This window comes from Ceratotherium simum, chromosome 2 (genome assembly GCF_057802395.1).
Source record: "Ceratotherium simum simum isolate JZ-2026a chromosome 2, ASM5780239v1, whole genome shotgun sequence".
In the NCBI taxonomy this organism is placed as follows: Eukaryota; Metazoa; Chordata; class Mammalia; order Perissodactyla; family Rhinocerotidae; genus Ceratotherium; species Ceratotherium simum.
In genome coordinates this window covers 35,752,644-35,779,938 of record NC_141901.1, presented here as the reverse complement: position 1 = coordinate 35,779,938, position 27,295 = coordinate 35,752,644, and the positions used below count along the sequence as shown (strand labels likewise).

The 27,295-nt window shown below is 50.6% G+C and overlaps 1 protein-coding gene across 4 annotated transcripts; it reads left to right on the top strand.

The window, feature by feature from the left end:
* On the top strand, window positions 1-25,746 carry LOC101389330 (sodium/potassium-transporting ATPase subunit alpha-2). 4 transcript variants are annotated; one of them, XM_004442776.3, is made up of 23 exons: window positions 1-114; window positions 4,835-4,939; window positions 5,141-5,200; window positions 6,664-6,867; window positions 7,361-7,474; window positions 7,738-7,872; window positions 8,578-8,695; window positions 10,372-10,640; window positions 11,488-11,686; window positions 11,815-11,924; window positions 12,082-12,216; window positions 12,924-13,113; window positions 13,234-13,409; window positions 16,920-17,056; window positions 17,570-17,720; window positions 17,829-17,997; window positions 18,231-18,385; window positions 18,653-18,776; window positions 18,977-19,122; window positions 19,330-19,460; window positions 22,197-22,298; window positions 22,411-22,502; window positions 23,680-25,746. In XM_004442776.3, exons 1-23 carry the CDS (start codon window positions 103-105, stop codon window positions 23,706-23,708), a joined length of 3,063 nt encoding a protein of 1,020 aa, XP_004442833.1. In that variant the 5' UTR covers window positions 1-102; the 3' UTR covers window positions 23,709-25,746. The 4 variants fall into 4 exon arrangements, with proteins under 4 accessions (XP_004442833.1, XP_087297074.1, XP_087297064.1 ...); XM_087440948.1 differs by lacking the exon at window positions 6,664-6,867; XM_087440938.1 differs by lacking the exon at window positions 12,082-12,216.
* Window positions 25,747-27,295: the final 1,549 nt, after the last annotated feature.

Here is a 27,295-nt window from a genome sequence, read left to right as displayed (position 1 = left end):
TCTGTTTGCTGGGGTCTCTGGCTGTCCTAGAACGGTAGTGTGGGCTTGGGATCCTCCTGGCGACCTCTCCAGTCTAGGGCCCCTCAGCCACTCTGCACCAAGATGGGCCGTGGGGTGAGTATCGCCAAAGAGCAGAGGTCGCTCTGTAGGGAGGAGCAGGGCTCTTTGGAGGGTGAGGGAGGCTAGAGGGAAAGGATGAGGTGGGGATGGTATGTGGAGGGAGGGGCAGAGAGAAGCTGACCGAGTTGGGCAGTTTGAACTTGCAAGTAACAGTCTCCAAGCTACAAACGCTGCCCACACTTACGGGCTCACAGGACCAACCGCTCTCCTCTTCACCAGCCACCCCCAGGATCAGCCCCACAGCCCTCCACACGCATCCCTCCAGCTCTCCCTCCAGCCCACCCGGCATCTCTATCCCGGCTCCTCCCTACCATTTCCCAGCGCTGTCTGTCCTCTCTCACCGCATCTCCTGGCCTCCCAGCTGGAGGGGTAGTTGGCACTGTTAATCCTCCCCGCCTTCGCCACCCCTGAAAATATCCATTCCTCTGGGAGTCCCAGCCTGAGAGGATGGGGGTCCAATTTGAAATTGGAGAGGGGCAGGGGAGCATCCGTCCCCGAGTCACCAAGCAGTTCTGGACACCAGCTCCAGGAGCCCTGAGTTCTGGGGACAGCTGGGAGAGCTATGGAGAAGAGTGATGTGCCTGCAGCCCCTAGCCCGGCACCCCTCCGGATGTCCCAGATGTCCCGGGCAGCATTGTCCTCGGGCTCCAGGCCATGGGCTTTGAGGACTTTCCCAGAGGCTGGTGAGAGCTGCCTGCACCCCCTCCCTCTCAGTCCACCCCTGCCCCTGGCATTCTGCAGCACTGGGTATGCCAAAGGGAAGATTAATGACCATGGAGGGGTTGGGGGGCTGGGCAGGGACAGAGCTTTGAATTCTTGGAAATGAAATTTCCATATGTAGAAAAGTGACCCAATCCCTTTACATACCGCTCAGGCTGCTTTCCTTTTGTGGAACGCTGGCAGAAGAGGGCACAGGGAGGAAAAGCGCATGCTGAGTGATGAGAAGGTGCTGAGAAAAGAGGGTGCCTGGGGGGAGCTGGGGGGCAGTTTCTGGGCCCGGAAGGGGTCAGGCAAGGATATGTTATCACACTGAGTTTAGCAGCTGGGAAAACTCCGAGCTTGGACACCAGGGTTCCTGAGCTAGGGTGGGAGCTATAAATAGTGTGTGTGTGTGTGTGTGTGTGTGTGTGTGTGTGTGTGTGTCCACGACCCATGTGTTCTCTACAGGCTGGAGTTGATACAGATATTCGTGGATGAGCACCTGTGTTTGTGTCTCAGCAGGCAAATTTGCAAACCTGCAGGCCTTCCAGCATGCTTGAGCATAGATGTCACTGTGTGCAGTGTGTAAGGGTCTGTGAGGAGCTGTCTCTGAGGTGTAGGCTTCACAGAGGAAGAGGCCACAACTGGGGGAAGATATACCTTCAGCTGCACTGTGACATCTCTGGTTCCCCCAAGGAAAGGGAGTCCCCAGCTGAGGTGCAGGACCTCTGAGGAGAGGCCAGGCTGACCCTCCACTCCCCATTCCGAGTGGAGGGAACGAGGGGAGGTAGCCCTCTCCCCTCCTCCACCTTAGAACAGGGTGGACCCAACTCAAGAGGTCCTGCTTGGAAAGCAATTCTACTTTGACTTCTTCAGGGGACCCCAGCTGTCTGGGGTCCGGGCTTCTCCCCCAGCCTCCCTGAAATCCCCTTCACCTCCCCATCACAGTCAGGGAGCAGATCTGGTTCATTTGGGACTGAGAGGCTGGGTGAAGTGGGGGAATTTAGGGCTGGACCTTGAAGTTGAACCTACCAGGAGACTCCTGAAGAGGGAAAACCACCCCCTACCTGCCTCCCTCTCCTAGGATTCACTTTGCCTCTTATCCCTTTTCCGTGCGTCTTCTCTTCAGAGCAAGCCCTAACTGTCACCCCATGTGTGGCCATGACGGGCAGCATGGGAGTTGGGGGAAGGGATGAAACTGGTAGGAGGGAGCCTGCTCCAGCTGCCACCAAGAGGCTGCGGTGGAGGGGAGCGGTGGCTGATTTCCAGCTGCCCCCACTCTGTCCCAGCCTCTGGCTTTCTCAAAAAGAACTCTCTGTTCTCCTTTAACATTCAAGACCCAGACAGGAGGACTTGTGGTTGGGGGAGGAGGAGTGGGGGGGCGGTCCTTGCTTCCTCTTCTTTCTTTCTTGCCTGGGCAGCCTGCTGGCCCTGAATCTCCACAGGTTCCTGGCTACAGAGCCTGAGGTCCTTGCCAGGACAGGAGGAGGGGGAAGGGGCAGTGTGTCCGAAGCTTCTACGCCTGCCTGCCGGCAGGAGAACTGACTGGGAGCTTAGAGAAAGGGGTGCCGCATGGAGCTGCTTAGCTCAACCACCATCCGACATGCCAAAAGTACGTGGGCTGGCAATTTTTGAAAACCATGCCTTTGATTTTCATTTTCACAAACTTTATTTCACATCTGCATGGACAGAAATTCTCTGGGCTCTGCTTCTTTGCCCCCAGCCGCAGCCCCCTCCTCTATGCATGCCCAGGCCTGTTCCTGCCCCTGAAGCTCCAAAAGGTCACGCTGAAGCTTGGCCCTGCTGGTCTCTTGCCTCTTGTCCCTTCATTGCTTTTCATCAATTTCTCAGCCCTACCCCACCAAAGACAGGACCCAAAGCATTGGGTTTGTGAATACAAAGCATTTCAATTCATTCAATTAAATGAGCACCCCCCACCCTCCCCCCTGCCACCCCCCCACCCCTCGCCAATAAGTCACCTGGGGAGGGGAGAGGTAGCACTTCTCACAAGTCTTTCCCCACTCCTCCTGTTGGATTGCTTCAGTCTTCCCAAGACAATCAGCCTTTAAGGAGCCAAAAATACACTTGGTTCATAGATGCTTCGTATAGAAACAAATGCAAGATTTACTGCCCACCTTTACCAAGAAGAGCAGTTCAGAGCAACATGGTGTCCAAATGCTCATATCCTTTCAGCTCATTAGTGTCTAGGGAACAACAGTGTCCACCTCTCACTGCACCCACTCTTCCCTCCATTTCCTGATTTCACTGGTCAGACTTCTACCTCTCTAGGCGCTAGATTCATGATCTCTTATGATCAAGGCAGCTCTACATTCCTGGGATTGCTCCTGACTATTTGATGGGGGAAAAAAATGCATTATCTTGGAGCACAGAGGATTTTATGGCAGTGAAACTACTCCGTAGGATACTATAATAGTGGAAACATGTCATTATACATTTGTCCGAACCCAGAGAATGCTCAACACATAGAATGATCACTAATGTAAACTGTGGGCTTTGGGTGACAATGATGTGTCAATGTAGGTTCATCCATTGCAACAAATGTACCACTGTGGTTGGGGGTGTGGATAGTGGGGGAGACTGCATGTAGGGGCAGGGGTATATAAGAACTCTCTGTACTTTCTGCTCAGTTTTGCTGTGAACCTAAAACTGCTCTAAAAGAAAAGTCTACTTTAAAAAAATGCGTTATCCTGCAAAAAAGGGCATGTTAACCGTAGATCCTACTCAGATATCCCCTCTTTATGGAAAAAAACAAATTACACCCTAGTATAGAAAAGCTCATTTCTGAAAACCTAGCAGAGCCCTTAGGATCCAGTGGAGAAACGGAGGCATGGGACAGAAACTGAGAAGCCCGCCTCTAACAAGGGCTCAATATCCCGAGGAAAGTGGGAGGAAAGGAGACTGGGGAGAAAGAGGGAGTGAGAAGGCCCTTGTCATGGCCACCCCAGGCCTTCCCCAGCCCCCCTCCTACCCTATCACCCCAAGACAGCCTCTCCTCGGAAGAAGAAATTCCCCACCCTCTCCCCTAGAAGTTCCCTGTGAGACCCTGGAAGCCTGGTGGGGGTGAGAAGATCGCAGGCCCTGAAGAGGAAGGGAAAAATGGCGGCCTCATGAGTTAAATGTTCACCTGATTTCATCAGAGGACCCAGGAATCCCTGGACCTAAGAGTTACATTCCTTTTAGTCTTGGATTTATTCTCAGATATAATTTCTTATATTTTGGACAAAAGGGGCCCAATTTCCTTCTCGCCCAATTGTGCTTTGGGACCTCAAGTTCTGCAAACTGTTTCTTGCCTGGTAGTGGGCAGGCTGGCCCAGTAGGATGGAGAGGGCTGCAAGCACACTCCCTGCACCTGTTTCCTGGACACTCTGACCCCCCCAACTGCTGACCTCTCTCAGTCGTGAGCCCTGCTCATTCCATTTCCACACTCCAACACCAGACCCTTCGGCTCCACATCCTCCTCCAGACACTTCCCCCTGGCTCCCCAAAGACTCTCACTCCCCCAAATTCCTAACTGTCTCTACTCCTCTCTAAGTAAAGGAGCCATGGTGTTGGGACAAAGACATTCCTACAGGGTGCTTCTGCTCCCTCAAACTGCGCCCGCCAACCCTGTCCATTCCCTTCCAGAATTCTAAATAGCATGGGATGGTGGTTTCTGAAGTTTTTGTTTATTTTGTTTTGAATTTAGCAGCAGAGTTCTTTCAACAAACAAAATCTTAGCAGAAGCCCAACTACTAAACAGCTAAGAGTGGGCTCCTGAGTCCGGAGCCCCTCAGCCTTCCCTGAGGTTCACACATATAGCCCCATGGCTCTGCCAATAGTTTCCAAACTGAAGGCCTGAAAGCCACTCCACCCCCCTTTCCTCCCTTGGGATGATCACTGCCTTTGAGTCCACTGGCCCCCACTCCCAACGCCTGGGCTCCTGGGCTGTCCAGTGGGAATAGAAGCTCCAGCCTCTGTCCTCCCTGACCCTCTGGGCTCTCCCTTCCTTCTGCAGGCCGGCCGAGAGTACTCGCCTGCAGCCACCACTGCGGAGAATGGGGGCGGCAAGAAGAAACAGAAGGAGAAGGAGCTGGATGAGCTGAAGAAGGAGGTGGCCATGGTGAGGCCCACAGCCTGCCTAGCCTGGCCCTGGAAAAGGGGCCCCATCCTGGGAGAGCTGCCCCCAGTGCTCTCAGAGAAGCTCGTGCCCACCCCTCCCATGCTCCTTGCCTCACCCCTGTGCCCCCCAATGCCCTCACATGCATTCTAGACACACACACTTAGCCTCCTTCCCCAAAGTAACTCAATTTCCCTTCTCCAGGATGACCACAAGCTGTCCTTGGATGAGCTGGGCCGCAAATACCAAGTGGACCTGTCCAAGGTGAGTGGAGGGGCTTCTAGGGAGGGCACCAAAGAGATGAGAGAACCATCCACCATCAGGGTGGGACTGTAATCCAACCCTCTTTACAGATAAGGAAACTGAGGCCCAGAGACAAGTGACTAGCTGGTGGCAGAACCAGAACCAGAACCCAGATCCCCTGCTTCCTAGTCCATAGCTCTTCTCCAGTGTACCTGGAAGCCAGGACTCCTTAGGAACCCAGGCCCCAAGGGGCCTCCGGGCAGGACTCTTCCTCTACCCCAGGCAGCTTCAGTGACACACAACCTCTCGGGGAACTGCCATACATGAAATAGCGAGGTGACCCATTGCTATGATTATGGTAATATGTTGGGGCCTTGCTATGTATACAGCACTGTGATAGATGCTTTATATACATTTCCCTAATCCTTACGACAGCCCTGTGAGATAGGTGTTGTAGACCTGCTCATTAAAGCAAGGAGACTCAGAGAGAGAGAGTAGAATCTGAAGGTCACGTAAATAGTAAGAGGCACAGTTGGATTGCCAAGCTCATCATTTTGAAAAATAAAAAATCATTCATCAAAAGTGTAGTGGGTGCTCACCTCCTCCTGCAGGCCTTCCCTGACTGCCCTTTTGAAAATTCTATGTCCCATTCCTTTACCTTACTTTGTTTTCCTTAATGACACTTTTCACTATCTGGCAGTAATACCTATTTACTGTGTGTCACCTCACTAGACCATGAGCTCCACAAGGCAAGGACTTTGTGGGTCCTGTCCATCTCTGGATCCCCAGAGCTGAAAATAGATCCCGGCATATAGTAGGGGCTCAAGACAGTTATTAAATAAATGAGTGGCCAGATAGAAAGATAAATAAGTGGCCTCTGCCTTCAAAGAGCTCAAAGTCTAGCAGCAGAAAAGAACGCAAACAGAATTCCAATGTCATACAGTGAGTGCAGCTCTAGAATCACTCACGGGGTATGATGGGTTGCAGAGTGGGGCATCTGAACCAGGCTGGGGCTGGGGAACAGGGCCAGGCAAGGATTTCTGGGCAAAGTGGTGGGTGATTGCCAAAGCTCTGTGACGTTGATGGTCAATAATGTAGGACTCTGCTTGAATCCCTGGTGAAAAGGGGAATCTGAAGGAAGAGAAACTGGGGGAGGACTCAACTGAGATGTCTTTCCAGGGAGCCTTATCCAGGCTGCCTCCAGAGGAGATATTGTGGCCCTAATCAAAATGTGTCTCAATCCAGTGATGACCAGAGGTGGGGCCACAGTCAGAAATCCTTTTCAGCCTTTAGGGCCTCCAATACCCATTGCAAATGCCACCTCCTCTGTGTGGCCTCTCTTGATGGTCCCCCACCACTTCCAACCAGGTGGGATTTTTCTCTCCACCTGGACATTTTTGCCCTGCCAAGGAGCTGGTGGGAGGTGCTGAGGGGCCGGGTTGGTTCTGGATGCGTCCTCCCACACCTCTCCTTACCTCCCTCAGGGCCTCACCAACCAGCGGGCCCAGGACATTCTAGCTCGGGATGGGCCCAATGCCCTCACCCCACCTCCAACAACCCCTGAGTGGGTCAAGTTCTGTCGCCAGCTTTTCGGGGGCTTCTCCATCCTGCTGTGGATTGGCGCCATCCTCTGCTTCCTGGCCTACGGCATCCAGGCTGCCATGGATGATGAACCATCCAATGACAATGTGAGCCGGGCACGCCTGACCCCTGGACCAGCCCATGACTCTGTCCTCCAACCCTGAATCTCCAATACACTTAGGGGGACAGGGGACAAGACTCTCACGTCACAGTCCCACAGGCCCCTCTGCTCTTTAGACTGAAAAGGGGTGAGGCTTCTATACATATATATAAACAGCCCCAACACACACTCACACAGTCATTAATGAATGAGGCAGCTCCTACTTTCCTTCACATTTAAGTAGGCTTGTCTGCATCCCTGGGTCTTCACCCCCTAGAGAAGTCTTGGTCCTGGGAACTCCCAGAGACTTTCCCTGTCCTTTCCAGTCTTAGGAGGCTGGGGATTGGAAGACTGAGGGGGAGGTTGAAGACAAGGACTGTCCTCTACCATTTGCACTCCCAGTCACAGACAAAGGTGGCATTGAATGCTCATCCTGGGTGGCAGCTGCCCCTCTGGGGTTGGGAGAAGGGCAGATCCCTCAAACCCTTTCTCTTTACCAGCTGTATCTGGGTGTGGTGCTGGCAGCTGTGGTCATCGTCACTGGCTGCTTCTCCTACTACCAGGAGGCGAAGAGCTCCAAGATCATGGATTCCTTCAAGAACATGGTGCCTCAGGTAGATGACCGAGCTGAACTCCAGGCTGGGGCACAAAGTTTCCGGGAGATTCCAGCTCATCCCTTCTCAACTCCTGTGCTCTGAGATGGAGGCTTGGGCAGATAAGACCCTCAAGCTCTCCGCGCCAAGATCTAGTTTTGTTGCTAAGGGTGCAAGCTTTCTCCTCCTTCTTGATGGGGTTGGAGGAGAGGTGGGACACCAGTAGGAGAGGAAGGTGGGGGTGGAGATAAGCACTTCATGAGATGCCCGTGGTGTCCCCACAGCAAGCGCTTGTGGTGCGGGAAGGAGAGAAGATGCAGATCAATGCGGAGGAGGTGGTGGTGGGAGACCTGGTGGAGGTGAAGGGTGGAGACCGCGTGCCTGCTGACCTCCGGATCATTTCTTCTCACGGCTGTAAGGTGAGGAGGCCGTGCCAGAGCAACTGGCTAGGTCTAAGAAGCAGTCTGTATAGAGCTCAGAGGGACCCAGTTAGAGGTTTCAAGTTTGGGAGATCCAGGTCTGAATGCCAACACCTGCCCCATACCGCCCAGCTGAACCTTGTCTCACATACAGTGCCTATGCATTGTCTCCTGGTATCTAGGTGTTATGAATGCTCTGTGCCCGGCTATTTCTTTGATATCCACTTTATAGCAGTCCTGTATTGAGTACCAATTATGTGTCAGATGCTTTATATGTATTCACATATGCTATCTAATTTAACTCGGCAAGAATGGTGTAATCATGCAGGGCTGTTGCATGTGGTCACACAAGTTGTGCCATGCAAAACCCTAGGAGGTGCCATTTTCATAGACTACAATGTTAGTGGCACCCCCTGTAGTTGTGGGATGCAGAGATTCTGGTTACATTCCCCATTTTACAGACGAGTAAATGGAGGCTCTGTTGGTTAAGTAACTAGTCCAAGGTCACATAAGAAGTCAGTGAGAGCCAGGATTCCATACCAGAGCAGGGACAATAGCTGAGTAATGCTATAAATATGTGATGAGGGCAAGTATAATTTTGTCTCTCGTGTCATGGAGATTGAGTGCAGTTGGAGTCAGGAGACAGCTGTGTGTGCACCAGTGCGTTTGCCCATCTGATGACCACACACCCCCCTTCCTCCTCAGGTGGATAACTCATCCCTAACAGGCGAGTCAGAGCCCCAGACCCGCTCCCCCGAGTTCACCCATGAGAACCCCCTGGAGACCCGCAATATCTGTTTCTTCTCTACCAACTGTGTGGAAGGTGAGAAGCTGGCCTGTTGGGGAGCTCCTCATTCTAGTAACTGAGGGAAGAGCCTGAATCCTGAATCCCTAGTCAAGATTGGGGGCTGTGGTTATACTTACTTGTCAAAAACCCTGCTACAGAGGAGACACTTGAGGGGGATATTAGAGAAATAGTCCCCTTCAGAGAGCAGGGTATTGGCTGGGGTGGCATGACTCCGTGGTAAAGTTACTTCCCCACAGGAAGATTTCTATTCTGTCCCCCCAGGACTGAGCAGATTCCCAAGCCTTCAGATATTGGGCCCCCTGTCCACACACATACAAACACACACACACTCATGTGCACCCCAAACTAGCCTTGACTCCTAGGAGTCTTTGGTTTGCTGACGGCTTCCATTTCCCCTGGCTCTAGCACTGGTGGCTTCCTTCTCTAACCCTTGCTTTGACCACAGCCCCTAGCTGGGGGACCATCAGGAAAGCTTCCAGGCCAGGTGAACACTTGGGCCCTCCTTCAGGCTGCATCCAGGCCTGTGCTTCACCAAAGGGAATCAGTCGTCAGGCACAGACTGCCTGGTTTGTCCCATCCCTGTTCCGGGTTCTGTAAGAGCTCCCAGAGCTGCCACCACTTCATGGCAGGAGTCCAAGCACAACCGAGACCCATGCGCTCTGTGGTCACACCAGTGAGCTGTGTCAGGGCTGACTCCGAGAAGGAGTCGGGGGAGAGCCGCTGGGAGAAAGAGGCCTGACTAGACCACGGGCCTCAGAAAGTGGGCCAGAGGAGGCTTTGCACCCCACCTCCACACCTTTCCCTTCCCGTTACTCATTTCTCTTCAGCGCATTATGTTTCTCGGGGCTTCTCCCCTCCTTCAGCAAGTTGGAATTCCAATAAAAATCACCACGTATTAAACTCCCTAAATTTTTAACGTACTGAGATTTTGAATTTGCTCTACATTTCCCACAATTGGTAAAAATGCCTGGTAAAATATTTCCAGTGCTGATTCTGAAATTGGCTTTGACGAGAGGAGAGGAAATGAATGGAACTAACATCTGTTCATTGTCTGCTATGTGCCAGGCACTGGTCTAGGTGTGTTACAGCATGCTGTCATTTAATTATTAAAACAATCTCTAGGTAGGATTCAAGCAAGGATGCAGATCCAGGTTTGGCTTTCCCCAACATGCATGCTCTTCCCACTGAACCACACTGCCTCCCCTGAAGACCCCTGTAATGTCAACCTAAGGGTCAGTAATTGCCTAGCTTCTTCTATAGAGATTCATGCCTAATATTGAGAAAGAAAATCTTAAGACCACATGGAAAATCCATAAGTAGTGCTTTACCTTGTGTTCATAATATACTTTTGGATGATAACAAGTATGAGATTGATTTTACTGAAATACCACAGGCAATATTTTTATTTCACTTATTGAATCACCTCAATTTGAACTTTGAGTTTATTTGCAAGTCTTTTCCCCAGGCCCAAGTATTAGAGAAAATAACTTGCTGTTGTCTTGAGTCTGGGACTGGTGATCTACACAGGGACAGGAAGCCAAGTACGGCACAGTCTACTGAAAGCGACCTCCAGGACCGGAGTCCTTGGCTCGTTTACTCTGTGATATTTTCCTTTCTCAGGAAGTAGGATGGGACTTCAGTTCCTGAGAGCCCCCAAAGCACCCAGCCTGGTGTCTGCTCCTGTGTTGCAGGCACTGCCAGGGGCATTGTGATTGCCACAGGTGACCGGACTGTGATGGGCCGCATAGCCACTCTGGCCTCAGGCCTGGAGGTTGGGCGGACACCCATAGCTATGGAGATTGAGCACTTCATCCAGCTGATCACAGGGGTGGCTGTGTTCCTGGGGGTCTCCTTCTTCGTGCTCTCCCTCATCCTGGGCTACAGCTGGCTGGAGGCAGTCATCTTCCTCATCGGCATCATCGTGGCCAATGTGCCTGAGGGTCTGCTGGCCACTGTCACTGTGAGTGGGTCAGACTGAGGTGCCACCAGGGGAGGGTCTTGCTTCCCTTTCCTCAAAAGCAATAGAGGCTTATTGCTTCTCATCAATTTTTCACTTCCAGCCCCTAAAATCACATATCATATTCTCATTTAATACATGGCTTAGAGTATGAGTCTGAAAAATGTCAGGTTGGGCTACACCTTGGCTCTAGTTTCCCTCCTGGTGCTTGTCACAATTGCCTTTTCTCACAATCTCACGATCTCATTTCCCCCCTCAGTCTGGAGCCCATCCTCGCCTACTCTTCTGTAAATGTTCTCTCAAAGGTCACCAGTGACTAACTAGCCAATCCAGTGACCTTTTCTCAGCTCCCATCCTTAACTCTGCTGCTGAAATGGATACTGCCGTCCACCCTCCTAGAATTCTCTACTTCGTTGATTGCTGTGACATGTCACTATCCTGGCTCTCCTCTCCTCTGTGCCCTGCATGTCTCCTCCTTCTCCCCCCATGCTGATTCTCAAGCCTCAGCTCTCTGCTCTTCTCCTTACGCCCCTAGAGTGAGCCCATCTCCTCCCAGTTTCCAGTGCCCATTCTGTGTGGATGACTCTCACATCCCTTCACCCAGCTCTAGTCTGGCTCTCTCTGGAGCTCTAGCCAAATATGTTCAACTCCCTACTAGACATTTCATCTAAATATACACCGATGATCTCAGTTCAACACGTCTAAATTCAGCACATTCACTGCTTACACCTAGGTTCCACTGTGTTTGTGGACAGGGATCAAGGGAGGAGTGACAGAGCCATGGTCTGGGATAAGGTCATGGACATCTCCGACTCCAGGCTCAGCCCTTTTGTATTCTCCTCTCTACCAGGTGTGTCTTACCCTGACAGCCAAGCGTATGGCAAGGAAGAACTGCCTGGTGAAGAACCTGGAGGCGGTGGAGACGCTGGGTTCCACCTCCACCATCTGCTCTGACAAGACAGGCACCCTCACCCAGAACCGCATGACTGTTGCCCACATGTGGTTTGACAACCAGATCCATGAGGCTGACACCACTGAAGACCAGTCTGGTGATTGGGCCAGAGGGGGTGAAGGAGACTGGAGGATGTTCAGGGCACTGGCATGGCGGGGAGGGTGGGGGTGAGATAAGGACTCTAAAGGGGAGCCAAACTCCTGGTTCTCCTTCATTTCCTCCCAGGGGCCACTTTTGACAAACGATCCCCCACGTGGACGGCCCTGTCTCGGATTGCTGGTCTCTGCAACCGTGCTGTCTTCAAGGCTGGGCAGGAGAATATCTCTGTGTCTAAGGTAGGGGGTCGGGGGCATCTCCATAGCCTGCCCACCTTGCTGATACCCAGCTTTCCTTCTTGTACCCTGTGGCTGCCTTGGGGGCTTTGGTGTCCTCCTCTCTTGGTCCTCAACTCCCTCTCTGGCCCCATCACGACACTGAATTCTCTTCTGGCAGCGGGACACAGCTGGTGATGCCTCTGAATCAGCTCTGCTCAAGTGCATTGAGCTGTCCTGTGGCTCCGTGAGAAAGATGAGGGATAGAAACCCCAAGGTGGCGGAGATTCCTTTCAACTCTACCAACAAGTACCAGGTCTCGTTGGGGAAGAGGGAGGGACAGAAACAAGGGGATGCACAGAGCCAAGGGGGAATCATCAACAGGAGGAGTAGGGGCACCTGAGGATCATGTCCTCTTACCTCTGCCTTATCCCCGGGGTAACTTATATGACTACGTGTCTGGTGGAAATTACCCCCTAACTCCCAAACCTTCATTCCTTACTACAACCTGTCACCCTCTCAACTCTTCTTCCTGTAGCTCCCCATCCTCTAGGCTCAGTCCCTCAACCTTCCATCCCATTGAGCCATACTTCTGAAATTTCCTTAAGGTGTCCCTCAGCCTGTAGGCCTCTGTTAAATGCCAAGAATGCAGTCTCAGCTATGTCCTATATAAGCCATAGAGGTAAAGCCCCACTGAGAAAGTATGGTGGTGGGGAGTGCTGATGAGAGAGCCATCCAGCCTCTAGCACAGTGCCTGTCTTAAGTGATGTTAGTAACTCTTTGTGGGGTGAATGAATGTCCTATGGGAAGGTGATTCTCAAGTTACAAGGTTAAGACTATGAGGTCCAAACACCCCTCCACACATGGAGACTCTCCTTATATTGACAGTGGTTGATAGACCAGGTGTTATTTTATTAAGGCAGTGTTCCTTACCAGCCTCTGTTCTGTTCCAGGCTCCATGCTGGGCACTGGAGCCACCAAGACAAGTATGGCCCCCTCTGTAACTGCCTGTCTTCTCTCCAGCTATCCATCCATGAGCGAGAAGACAGCCCCCAGAGCCATGTGCTGGTGATGAAGGGGGCCCCAGAGCGCATCCTGGACCGGTGCTCCACCATCTTGGTGCAGGGCAAGGAGATCCCTCTGGACAAGGAGATGCAAGATGCCTTTCAGAATGCCTACATGGAGCTGGGAGGACTGGGGGAGCGTGTGCTGGGTGAGGGGCCAGAGCTGGGGAGCAGGGCTGAGAAAGGGTTCCCAATTTGGGGTGGGGGGGACTGGGGGCGTCCAGGCAGCCACCTCGCTGCTCTCACTCCTCCTTTCTGTGCCCTTTCAGGGTTCTGTCAACTGAATCTGCCCTCTGGAAAGTTTCCTCGGGGCTTCAAATTCGACACAGATGAGCTCAACTTTCCTACAGAGAAGCTCTGCTTTGTGGGGCTCATGTCTATGATTGACCCTCCCCGAGCTGCTGTGCCAGATGCTGTGGGCAAGTGCCGAAGTGCGGGCATCAAGGTACTGGCCTCACTCCCTTCCCACCATCATCTCCTTCAAAACACCAAAGCTTGAGGGACTGCAGGGGCTGCTGCCCCGAGAATACCCAGGCCACTGGTGGCCTCCTTACCACTGACTGAGAGGAGAAGCTGCCATCTGCAAGGAAAGGTCCACACCTGCCTTGGGGCCCTCACCCTCATCCTTTTTGCTCAGAGTGACCGCTTTCCCATGCCCATGCTCTCCCTCCCTGGCACAGATCATTCTGTTCTGATTTCAAGCTGATCTGGCACCCCTGTCTTGGAGATCTGGTTGTCTTGCCTTCCCAACTACTGCCCACTCTCTCTAGTCATTTGGGATGGGATTAGCAGGCTCTTGTCAGCCCCCACTCATAACCTTGTAGACGGGCTCCGGTCCTCATCCCACACCCAGCACACCTCTCGCAGGTTCTCCTGTCTGACTGCAATTGCTTCTCAACAACCACTCCCTCCTCCATGGTACATTTGTTCTTCATTCAACAAATATTTATTGTTTACCAACTATGTGCCAGGCACTGATCAAGGTACTGGAGTTCAACAAACAAACAAACAAAAATCTCTTCCATCTTAGAGGTTACTTTCCTTGTTCCAAGATACAGTTCTTTACCATCCCCCTAAACCTATCTAGTCACCAATTCTGGTACCATCTCTTGCTCCTCATTTGTCAGCATCTCACCTATTACCAAATCATTTTAACTCAACCTGTCTACCGAGGGCCAGGTACTGCGCTAGGCACTGGGGGTACAAAGACGAGTAAGATAGTGCCTGGCCTCTGGGAAAACAAATGCCTTTATAATTAATCACAGAATAATCATAGTAGCTAGGGTTGTTGAGCACCTACTATGGGTCAGATACTCAAAACAGCCCATTGTTTCGTGAGGCTTTATATGAATCAATCACTATTCTTAGCGCTAAACCGGTATGATCTCGTTTAATCTCCACAACAACCCTATGAGTAAGCACCAGTATCTTCCCTTTTTTACAGAGAGGAAAACTGAGGCACAAAGTAACATGGTCCAGGCCACATAGTAAGTGGTAGGGCCAGGATTTAAACCCAGGCGGTCTGCTATTTCTTAATCGTCACACTAGAGGACTTGTGTGTACCTATGTGATTTCTGAACCCCATAACCACTCTGCCTCTAAGATAGGCATCACTATCCCTACTTAAAAGTAAAACAAGCTGAAAGTGAGTAAGTAGTTTTCCCAAAATAAAACTGCTGTAAGAAGTGGATTGGCTATAAGAAGAATTGTCCACTTGTCTGGAAAGCACATACTCCTCCTGCTTGTCAGGCTGCCTCTTATCATGATCAGAACCATTAGGGAGACCTGGAAAAAGTACCTCCATGGGAACTCAGAGCAGGGAGCAGTTAATTCTGCCTCAGAGAATGTTTTACAGAGGGCATGATATTTGATCTGGGCCTCGAAGGTTGAAGAGCATTTTGTAAGGCAGTGAGGAAGAGGAAGCCATGTCAAGAGCAGGGAACAGTGCGTACCGTGCACGGTTAGACTGTACTGGGCATGTGTGTGGGCTGTGGGGGGAGGTGGCAGAGCAGCCTGGAGATTGAGACTGGAACGTTGGGCCAAGGCCAGTTGGAAGGACTTTGCTTAAATGCCAGACTTGGGCTTTATCCTGTGATCCACAGAGAGCCACAGGTGTCACAGGGCAGATCTAGCTTGTAGAGGGCTACCTGGATGGAGGAGGGACTGGATTTAGAGAAGAACTGGAGTCACGGAGACAGAGTAAGAGGCTTTTGCAATAGTTCAGGCAAAGGATGATGACCCGAGTGAGGGCAGCGACAAAGGGAGTGGAGAAGAGGAGTTACATTTGAGAAATGTTTTGAGAACTTGGTGAGCAAACTGGGTATGGGAGGTGAGGAAGATACAGGAGACAAAGGGACAGAATGAATTGAGAAGATAGTATCTAAGGCAGGGAGTAGAGGAGCAGGATGGGTGGAGGTGGTGGGAGCAGAAATCATGAGTTCAATTTTGACCTTAAGTTTGAAACGTCAGTAAGACACCCAGGGAGAGATGTTTCAGGAAAAGTTGGAATATGATTTAGAGCTCAAGAAAGAGATTCAGGACTGGAGATTTGAGTCTCATTAGCACATGAGTGCAAATTAAAAACCTACTAGTTTGTTTTATTATATTGCCCAGGAAGCGAATATGGGTTAAGAAAGGGGAGGAGAATGAAACCCTGGGCTATACCAACATTTAGGGGCAAGTAGAGGAAGAGGAACCAGTGAAGGAGGGGAGAGGGTGGGAAGTCACAGCTAACATTTGCTGTGTCCACCTAATGCCATTTACTCTTCATGACAACCTTGAAAGGTAGGACTCATCTTCTCCACTGTGCTGAGGCTCAGCGAATGGACACATCTAAGGTCCTATAGCTGGGGAAGGTCAATGCATAAACTTGGGTCTGCCATCCGACTCCAAAGCCACTTCTTCCAGTCTACTTGGCTGCCACCTTGAAGATGGTGGGAAAGAGCATGAAGAGAGATGGAGGGGAACCAGGAATAAAGGAGTCCGCAGAAGCCAAGGGAGGATAGAGTTTCAAGGAGTGGGTGTTAACAGTGCCAAATGCCTCAGAGGGTCAAGTAGGATGAGGACTGCAAAGATGCTTTTGTTTTTCAATTGGGAGGCCAGCATGGCCTTTGAGGGTCAGTTTCAGTGGAGTGGTGGGAGTGGAAGAGAAGATAGTGAGGCCTAAAGTAGCTTCCCTCTCAGTGTCTGTGGGATTTGCCCCACAACCCACACATGCAAATGCTATCCTAATCTAGCTCTGAATCAGCTTATGCCTGTAATAGCCTCTTAACTGGACTCTCAGATGCCAACCATCCTCCCTATCCAACTCCATCCATTCTGCAACAACGGCAATGAACATCATCATGGTTAAGGCAGGAATTACCTTCTTCCCACATAGTGAACAAATATCAGAGGCAGATGAACAGGCGGTAGAAGATGGACAGGAGGAAGGGAAGGGATATCTCCCTCTTGAATCCTACTCTGTCCAGTTAGATTGCCTGCAACAATCATATTGGACACTAAGAAAACCGTGTCCTAGTTCCAGCTCCCTATGGCCTTGAGCAAATCACGGACACTCTCTAAGACTTTGTTTGCTCATTGGCAAAATGCGGGAGCTGTTAAGGGTTCTTCCAGCTCTGACAGCCTCGTATCTCATAAAATCCAAACTCCTAAATAATCTTTGAGGCTTCTCTTCCAGGAGACCCTCATTAACTTGCTACTCTGTCATAGAGGCTTTCATCCATTAAAGCAAACTATCTCTGAGCCCCTGAACACTTGTCATCATCTCTCCCCCTCACCCACCCACCCAAACATACACTCATACACACCCACAATTCCATTATTTGGGGTGGGATTCCACTATTTTGACCGGCCCCACCTTCTAGGGCTCTGGCTTTTCCTGACTTTGGGAAAGGAATAGGAGGAGGAAAAACCTTAATACTGCTTTCCTTTTCTCTTTTCTCGTTCCCATCAGGTGATCATGGTGACTGGGGACCACCCTATCACAGCCAAGGCCATTGCCAAAGGTGTGGGCATTATATCAGAGGGCAACGAGACTGTGGAGGACATTGCAGCCCGGCTCAACATTCCTGTCAGTCAGGTTAACCCCAGGTGAGGCCTTTGCAGGACCCTCAACTCCTGATCAACCCATCCTATCCCACAGAATGCTTGAGGTCCCCTGGGGTATTTGGATAGCACCTCTGGGAACTTTACAGGCCTTGCCTTTTGTTCCTCAGTCCTGTGTGTGTGTCCAGGCTGTGCCACTGATTAGCTGTGTAACTGTGGAGAGGTCACTTTCCCTTCCGAAGCCTCCATTTTCTCAACTACAAAATTAGGATGGTGTCTACGCTGCAGCGTGGCGATAGGAGTAGGCTATGTATAAGGAACTAGCACATGGCCTAGCAAACTATCCTGATGACTGTGATGATGCTGCGTGGTGAGGATTTAGTGTCACTTCCTCAAAGGGAGCAATGGGGGAAGCAGGTCACTGAGCATGGAGGAAGAGGATTGAAGCTGCAGGGAAGCCCGACTTAGCAGGGAGACTGGAGCCCCAGGGTGGTGAGGAGAGGTGGCGGGGCTGTCTCAGGCGCCAGGGAATCAGCTGCCTCTGCCCCTGCCCTCCAGAGAAGCCAAGGCGTGTGTGGTGCATGGCTCTGACCTGAAGGACATGACACCGGAGCAGCTCGATGAGATCCTCAAGAACCACACAGAGATTGTCTTTGCCCGGACGTCTCCGCAGCAGAAGCTCATCATCGTGGAGGGCTGTCAGAGGCAGGTGAGCAAGGCGGGGGAGGCAAGGATGGGGCGGGGAAGGAGCATGGGGCCAGGGGCCAGGTATGTGCAGGGGCTTCACCCTCCAGCTCTGGCTGTATCTTCTCCCCAGGGAGCCATTGTGGCGGTGACGGGTGACGGGGTGAACGACTCCCCCGCGCTAAAGAAGGCTGACATTGGCATTGCCATGGGCATCTCTGGCTCTGATGTCTCTAAGCAAGCAGCTGACATGATCCTGCTGGACGACAACTTTGCCTCCATCGTCACAGGCGTGGAGGAGGGTGAGGAGGCTAGGTGGGCTGGGATGGCATCCAGGATGGCTGAGGCCGGCACATCTGCTTCCCGTGCCTTGTACCCCACTTACAGAGTCAGCTCAGGATTCAGGCATCCACCGCCTCCTTCAGCTTCCCTCAAACATAAAATCTTCCCCTCTCAGGAAGATGGGCAGCTTCAGGGGCTAGGGGTGGGGAAGGGTCCCTCTAATCTCCCTGACGCCCTCAGAACCTCCCCACAGGCCGCCTCATCTTTGACAACCTGAAGAAATCCATCGCGTACACCCTGACCAGCAACATCCCCGAGATCACCCCCTTCCTGCTCTTCATCATCGCCAACATCCCCCTGCCTCTGGGCACCGTGACCATCCTCTGCATTGACCTAGGCACTGACATGGTGAGGCCAGGGGTGGGCGTAGGGGACAGGCAAGGCAATCACGTGGGTGCAGTGGGCAGGGATGGGCAGCAGACGGAAGGAGGGATGTAGCAGGGGCAGCTGATCAGGCTGTGAGGGGTGACGAGAAGATGAGGATAGGGCTTGGAATGTGATAGAGTCTTAAATGTTTGTTGAATTGTGTCAAAAGTTCTTCACTGCTGATCATCCTCTGCTCCTGTCATCTCCCTTCAAATGCCCTCCTCTCCCCCACTCCCCACTTTCACACAGGTCCCTGCCATCTCCTTGGCCTATGAGGCAGCTGAGAGTGACATCATGAAGCGGCAGCCAAGAAACTCAAAGACAGACAAGCTAGTGAATGAGAGGCTCATCAGCATGGCCTACGGACAGATAGGTGCGGCGGGGCACTGGGGCTCAGGAGGGAACCCCAAGTGTATTCTTTCTCCAGCTTTGGAAGGGATGAACTCCCACCAAAATTCCAGGTCAGGTGCCAGCTCCCTAAGGGTCAAGGACTTTCATCTCTGGCCTGTAGGGGCTGGCCCCATCCTCCTGCCTTCTCTGACCCAGGCCTTGCCTTTTGCCCACGACCCACAGGGATGATCCAGGCACTGGGTGGCTTCTTCACCTACTTCGTGATCCTGGCAGAGAACGGTTTCCTGCCATCACGGCTGCTGGGAATCCGCCTTGACTGGGATGACAGGTCCATGAACGACCTGGAGGACAGCTATGGACAGGAGTGGGTGAGTAGGGCTGTGCAAATGCAGACACATGTGTATGAGAGGGTGGGGCTAAATGCCTGGCAGGAGTGGTCAGTAGTGGCCAACTGGGACTGGGGGCTAAGGGTGGGTGAGGTGCCCAGGATTTAACAGCTGCCCTGAACCCTGCTACACGCTGGTCCTACCCTTCCCCCTCCCACTCTCACCTCTCTCTGCCCGCCCTCCCCCCAGACCTACGAGCAACGGAAGGTGGTGGAGTTCACGTGCCACACGGCCTTCTTTGCCAGCATTGTGGTCGTGCAGTGGGCTGACCTCATCATCTGCAAGACCCGCCGCAACTCGGTCTTCCAGCAGGGCATGAAGTGAGCGCCCACCCCACCGCACACCCACCACCCAGGCAGAGTGCGCTCTGGGCACGCTTACCAACCCACACAGGCTCTCCTCAACCCTGGGCCCAGGCCTGCCACGGGGACACCAGATTTTCCTTATCCAGCTGTATGTCCATAGCCATGTTTGAAATTGATGAGAGAAGAGGAAGGAGTGATATGACCATTTCCAATGAGTTTTAATTTTGTTCCTAAAATGTACTTTGTTATGGTCTCCTAGCTTCCTTCCTTTTCATGTTCTCTCCATACTTCTTCCCTTCCTTTCTTCCTCCATTTCATACTCTAGTGACACTCACCCCCATCCTTTGCCCAGCCCTAAATATGGGGTCTCCTGTGCTGCCCCACACTCAGCAAGTAGCTCTAGTTTACAGCCCCGCTCTGTGGTGATGGTGGCATCCACATGGCAGCTGTGAGCTGCTCCAGGTCAGGTTCAGTGCCTTCTTATAGTGTGAGTTACCATGAGCCAATCAATGTGCTACATGATTCAAAAACATCCTTTAACCTCACAATAGCTCTGTGAGGTAGGTATTATCTTCATTTTATGGATGAGACCCCAAAAAGGTTACATGATGTACACAAGGTCATCCAGCTGTAAAGGTTCACCCGGGTCTGTCTGTAAAGCCCACACTCCTGGCTACCACACTGGGTGGCTCACCTATCAGACTCTGGCACCTGTGAGGTCCTCAGTAATTCCTCTGTGGTTCTGGTGCGGATGGTGGTTAGTGCTGAAGGGACCATTCCTGTTCTATTTTCTTCTACTGGAAACAATGGATACAATTCCCCAAGTGAGTTTTGTCACAATTTTTTAGTATGGGAGGGGGAAGATACCAAAACCCTGGTGAAGTTACTGGCATTTAAGATCCCAGGGAGGGGCCGGCCCCGTGGCTTAGCGGTTAGGTGCGCGCGCTCCGCTACTGGTCGGCCTGGGTTCGGATCCCGGGCTCGGATCCTGGGCGCGCACCGACCCACCGCTTGTCGGGCCATGCTGAGGCAGCGTCCCACATACAGCGACTAGCAGGATGTGCAACTATAACATACAACTGTCTACTGGGGCTTTGGGGAGAAAAAGGGAAGGAAAAAAAAAAGGAGGAGGATTGGCAATAGATGTTAGCTCAGGACCGGTCTTCCTCAGCAAAAAGAGGAGGATTGGCGTGGATGTTAGCTCAGGGCTGATCTTCCTCACAAAAAAAAAAACAGATTCCAGGGAGAGGAAAGTGCAAAGTCTGTTAGATAAATAAAGGTAACACAAAGGAAGAAGATTCCTGTAAGCTAAAAACACTACCGGGGAAAATGTAGCGAGACGAGAACAAGGAGCAGAGAGTCTGAGAAGTTGGGTCCAGTTCTGGGGCTTGCTTACTGTGCAGCACATGGGTGACACAGGAATGTGGGAACATGACCAAACTGGCTAAATCCAGCCCATCTAAGAGGCAATGAAAAAGAAACAACATGAGAGTCAGGCTGGATACAGGGAAGGGGGACTAATGCCAACAAGTCACCTGGCCCAAGGCAGCCTCAGTTCCTCAGGCCCCACCTGGGGCCCCTGGGCCCCCAGGGGTCCTCAGAGATTCTATTTGCATTATTAAAAAGCTTTATGGAAATCAAGCACTTACCTGTGAGAAGGCTCCTAGGCTTACTGAAGCGTATTCTTAGGCAGAAGCCTAAGTATGAAGCATAGTGATCGCATGTCAATACGCAGTTCTGTTTGGAAGCCATGGATATTTCTACCTAATTTTAATGAGGAAATATAGTCATTATAACAAATGCACTCATGAACAAATGCAGCTTGAGAGACAAAAATCAATCAAAAAGTGGCCTTTAGAGGAGAAAAATAAGATGAGTCCTTAGTGATTGAAAAGTTTGGGAACCAGCGGCTTAAGCCATAAAGAGGGGCAGTGCATAGGTTATAAAAGGTTGAGTAACAACATGACTGAGCACTTTCTGTGTTTGAGAGCTTTCCACACATTATCTCCCATCATTTTCTCAGCAATCCTCTGCTTTATAGGTAATGTCTCCACTTTACAGAGAAGGAACATGAGGCTTAGAGAAGTTAGGAGACATTGCTTACAACCAAAAGCTAGTAAGCGGCAGAGCTGGGAGTAGACCCTCCCTCTGTGACTCCAGAACCTTATTCTACCCTGCTTTTCAATTCTGATATAGTGACCATATAGTAAGCACTTACTATCCAGTAAGCTTCCCTTTGCTAAGTACTTTACATTCTCTTCCTTATTGAATATCTATGGCCAACAACTACCAGAGGCTAAGAATGTATGAGACATATATGGGTCCTGAACTGAAGGAGCTTTCAAAGCAGCTTGCTGGGAAGAAGATACTTTCACAGAGCACGTGCCTGGAGCAATAACAAGATTATAAACTGTGTGAGGGCGGGTCCCATGTCTCCAGACCACGGCATCTCCAGCACACAGCACATCACCCAACATATAAGCGATATGCATTTAATGGATGAATACATGTGGTATAGCCAACAATCAGAGGTAAAATCTGTAAGCAGAAAAATTAAAGAAAATCTTTCTTTGGTTACATAAAGCATGAGAGGAGGTTGTTTGAAGAGGGTGCGGGAAAAGGTCATTTATAACCCTTCCCTCGCATTTCTTCTCGCCTCTTTCCCTTCCACCACCAGGGCTCTCCCTGGATCTCTCCCCTTCCTCATCCTCCTTTCAAGTGCTACCTACTCTCCTTTATTTGCCTCTCCAGGAACAAGATTCTGATTTTTGGTCTCCTGGAGGAGACAGCGCTGGCCGCCTTTCTGTCTTACTGCCCGGGCATGGGTGTGGCCCTCCGCATGTACCCGCTCAAGTGAGTGTCTCTTTAGAAGGACCCCTTCTAGGATCCAAGTTCTGGTCCATTCGAATTCTACTTGATGTGACCAAGCTCTGATGCTCCTGACAGGCTCCTCTGTTTCTTTCAGAGTCACTTGGTGGTTCTGTGCCTTCCCCTACAGCCTCCTCATCTTCATCTATGATGAGGTCCGAAAGCTCATCCTGCGGCGATATCCTGGCGGTAAGCACCTCCAAACCTCACCCTGACCCCCAGCCAAGTACCACCCCCTACTGCTGGCTACCCCTCCAGGGCTCCAAACCCAAATTCCATTCCTACTACAGATCCTTGCTCCTTTTCCTCGGCGCCCTTACATCCTGGGGTCCCAGGTCTAGGAGCCCTGACTCTGGTAAACCTGTTCTCCCCACCCTCTTACTCTCAGAATCTGGTCCCACCTAACACACAATTGGTTTCCGAGGCCCCCCACCTTCCACTTGGAATCATAGAACATCAGAATTAGAGGAGTTCTTTGAGGTCATCTAGTCTCACCTCCACATTTTACAGATAAAGAGAGGCACAGAAGTGAATTTCTTTGTTCAGGGTCATAAAGCAAGGAGCGGCAGAATTGGCACTAGAACCCAGACATCAACCAAGTTTTTTTTTTCCAACAAGCATTTCTGATCACTTACTGGAGGTTGAAAATGGATGGCCTACAAGCCAAATATGGTCCATGGATATTGTTTGGTCTGGCCTCCCTATATTGTGTGGGTGTGGTGTTTTTTGTTTTGTTTTTTCGGTGAGGCAGATTCACTTTGAGCTAACATCTGTGCCAATCTTCCTCTATTTTGTATGTGGGTCACCACCACAGCATGGCTTGACAAGTGGTGTAGGTCCTTGCCCAGGATCCGAACCTGCGAACCTGGGCCACTGAAGCAGAGCACACCGGACTTAACCACGATGCCATGGGGCTGGACCTGTGGATGTGTTTTTTAAATTGGCCCAATATCTAAAACTTGGGAGCTTTCACATAAAATCTGAATTTCTGAATTCTCCTGAAAAATCATAAGAGTTATCAGCCCCATGGCCACATTTCTGCACAACAACAATGGACAGCTGCCCTTTAGAACTCATCTGTTACCTGAATAGCCCCTGTAGCCGTTTGCATTTTCACTTCCAACCTACTCTGTGCCCCTCCTCCACTGTGCTAAAGACAAGTCTCTCCTTTCCCCTAATCTATGACCCCAGCTCACTGGATTTCCTTCCCTCTCCCTTTTCACCTGCCTGCAACTACTTCCCTCAGTGCCTTCACCAGGCTTCTTGTACCATCTTGCCTCTTGTACCCCCAGGCCCCTAGAGGATTTATCTCTTACCTCCTTTTACGCTCACTCATGCTGCAACCCCACCCCAATCTCTCTAACAGGCTGGGTGGAGAAGGAGACATACTACTGAGCCCATTGGAAAGAAGAACCAGGCACAGAAAAGATGGGGTGCCCTGGACGTGTTGCAGGGATGGTGATGGGGAGGGGTGGAAAAAACTGGGGTGGTATTTTGGGGGAAGATTTGGAGAAAGAGAATGAGGCAATTTAGCAGGCTAAGTTGGGAACAGTGGGTAAAAGAGCTTGGGGTGATTGCCCCATAGACCTAAATATGAGCAATCAGATTAGACACTATATGTCAGGGTCCCCTCCCCAGATCCTGCTCCATCCCACTCCACTAGGTTGTCTTTTTGTCTGAGGAGTTGAGGGTTACCCCATCCCTTCCCATTCCTTATCCCTTCACCCCCACCTCCCACTAGAACAGATCAATATCCAAAGGCAGATACCTGTCTAAACCGGGAGGAGGGAAACCATCTCAGATCACCAATGTCCCTTTATCTCTCCAGCCTCACCCCACTTCCCACCTTCATCCCTCCTTCACTTCCTGCCCAACTCTGTCCCCCGCTTCCCACTCAGACCTGGAAAGCACAAATGGTTCCTCCTAGTGTGTGCTAGGGCCTGAGGCCGGAAAGGGAAGCTGGTTGGAGAAGCCGGCTTGTCTCCCAGTCAAGGCTAGTTAGGAACCTCTAGAGGAGGGCTGGGCAGACAAGTGGGAGGTTTGGGTATGGCAGAAGGGGGAAACAACAAAGGGAGAGAGACAGGAAAGGAGAGAGCATCAATGACAGGACATTTGACAGATGTATTGAGTCTCCACATAGTTGTGGGCTCCAGCTCTGTGTCCTGCCCTCTGAGAGCTCCCTGCCTGCAGACCAAATCCAAATGTCATCAGAGTAGCAGCAGAGGCAGGACCAGAAGGCAATCCAGGGAGCTTCACTGAGATTCCACATCCGTGTGCCATAGAGTTCCCACTGCACCTTGGTTTGTGGTCTCTTTGGTTCACAAGGCCCAGGTGTCACAGATGCTCCAGCTCTCTCCATCACACGAAGTTTGGTAACACCCCGCCCTTTAGAATGCTAAATCCTCAGAGTTCCATGTTGTTCCAAGAGGGATAGCCGCCAGTACATTCTCTGGCCCTCCCACCCCCTTCCCCTTTATGCCCAGGCAGATAAACCTGCGTCATTCCCAGGCACTGCCAAGCCAGTCCTGGAAGAGAAGTCGCCTGGCAACCATCTGTAATTGGGGTGGAGAAGTTCCCAGAACCTTCCTGTCTTCCAAGGACATGCAGAATCAGCTTAGGTCACGAACGTGGTCAGAACCTCTGGACAACAAGAGGGAAGGTGTTTGGAGACCTGCCTTTGACCTCTCAGATGACAGGGCTGTCCCTCCCCTGGCAAATGCCCTTCAGCTGATGATCATTGTGCCCACTTTCCCTGAGATGGGCAGTTGGTTTCAGGTTCCTATGGAAGATACTTTTCCTTCCGTTACCCACTCCCCACCTAACCCTTTTGCTCTGCAGGCATCTCTGCCCACTCTCTAAGCCTGGCTTAGAAGGCACTGGGAATGTACTATAGAGGAAGATCCAGATGAACCAAGCAAGTGACAGAGACACCTAATGAAAATGGAAGACCTAAGGCAGAAAGGAAGGAAGCACGAAAGATAAACATTAGGTCAGGCCCATAAACAACCTCCCAAGGCTATTACTTCATTACACTGGAATTCTACTTTATCAGAAGTACCTTGAAATAAGTGAGTCATTGCCTTGGGCTTGGAAAACTAAATGGGAAACCATATTAACTTGGGCCTGATTAATTCGAGATTTATTGACTGTGGATAAGTTTATCTTTGCACAATCAATAAAAATGGCATTTGTTTAGTAAATTAAGGGCATAAACTATATTGCTAGGGGTGGCATATTTAGTCTACCTGAAACAATACTTTTCAGGCACTTTAGGAATATCCATTTAGAAGTAGTGAGTGCATGGGCTAATTATCATCAGTTCTTATGTTATTTGTTAAAGAAACATCTGCCAGACCTTTACTTGGTGACCTTTTGTAAGACATTAGTTTGAAGTACCATATATGTACTTGAAAATAATAAAGTTGCATTTCTTTATGAAAAAAGAAATCTCTTCCATAATTCAGATTTTTTTTTTTATAAAACTGTTGTTTTTTTTTTTTAATTTTACTTACTTATTTTTTCCCCCAAAGCCCCAGTAGATAGTTGTATGTCACAGCTGCACATCCTTCTATTTGCTGTATGTGGGACGCAGCCTCAGCATGGCCGAAGAAGCGGTGCATTGGTGTGCACCCAGTATCCGAACCGGGGCCGCCAGCAGCGGAGCGCACGCACTTAACCGCTAAGCCACAGGGCCAGCCCATAATTTCAGATTTCTATATTTGATACTTGCCTCCCTCCCAAATTGGGCATTGAAATGTATGCTGTGGTAGGACTTGGTTTATAGGGAAAGCAATAAAGAGAGGGCAGGAGATAGGGACAGGAGGGAAATAATCTGGGAGCAGATGAAGTCAGTGGAGAAAGCTAAAAGAGAAGAAGTTAGGTTGCAAAATGACCTAGAAGAAAAAAATAGTAGGGGCCTCCTTCCTCACTGCTGATCCCACCCCAAGAGCCACAGAGATTTGTCCAGGACAGGAAAGGACCTCTGAGTCTATTTAGACCCAAATCCTCAAGGCCATTTCTGCTTTTCCTGTTCTAGACCAAAATCAGGCCACTCTCAGTCTTAGGGGTGTGCAGGAGAAGGGGTGGACAGGGGGGCCCCGAGAGTCAACGTCAATTAACAGTCTATCCTCTGTGCAGAGCCCTGTTCTGGGTGCTGTCTTTAGGGCATGGAGGGAAAAATCCATGCAATCCTTGAAATTCACCCAAATAGTAGACTTTGGGAACCTTCATGGACAGGGCATGACGGGCAGTAGGGAGGGATGCTTGTGTGCTGGAGATGGAGGAGTGGATGGGTGGTGTGCATTCCTCCAAGGAATGGGAGAGGAAGACACCAACACTTACAACTCTATGCCAGAATCTTAGAATAGCAGTTGGAAGTCTGTTCTTGGCCCCTTTGTTACCACTCCAACAGTGGCGGTGATGGTGATTGTAGGAGTAGTTGTGGAGATTAACTGCAGCTCACTTTGTGCTACAACTATGTCAAACCTTTATTTGTATGGTCTCATTTATTCCCACCTCAGGGCCTTTATTCTCCATAGTCCCTCTGCCAGCCACATTTTTCCCTGGTTGTTCACCTGCCTGATTTCCTCACTTCATTCGGATGGCTCCTTAAACATTACCTGCTCAGAAAGACCTTCACAGACCACCCCAAATAAAATAACACTTCTGGCTCCTCTTTCCCCATTCTCTTTGTTTTTATTCTTAAATACTTACTAACTCAAATTTAGATAGATGGATGGATGGATAGATAGATAGATAGATAGATGACAGACAGATAGATGATAGATAATAGATAATAGACAAAATATATATATAATTCAAATATGTATATGTATATATATATATACACACATAGTTGTTTGTCTGACTCCTTCTCCAGAATAAGTTCCATGCACACAGGGATTTTTTTTCTTTTGTTCACTACCTTCATCTTTAGCACCTAAAACATGCCTTGGTTGGATGACTGAAAGAATCCTCATAAT

Excerpts from the sequence above, each read along its gene's own strand:
- LOC101389330 (XM_004442776.3), top strand. Across the intron at positions 7,873-8,577 it reads TTTCTTCTCACGGCTGTAAG|GTGGATAACTCATCCCTAAC; the intron begins GTGAGGAGGCCG and ends CTTCCTCCTCAG. Across the intron at positions 18,386-18,652 it reads TTGACCTAGGCACTGACATG|GTCCCTGCCATCTCCTTGGC; the intron begins GTGAGGCCAGGG and ends ACTTTCACACAG.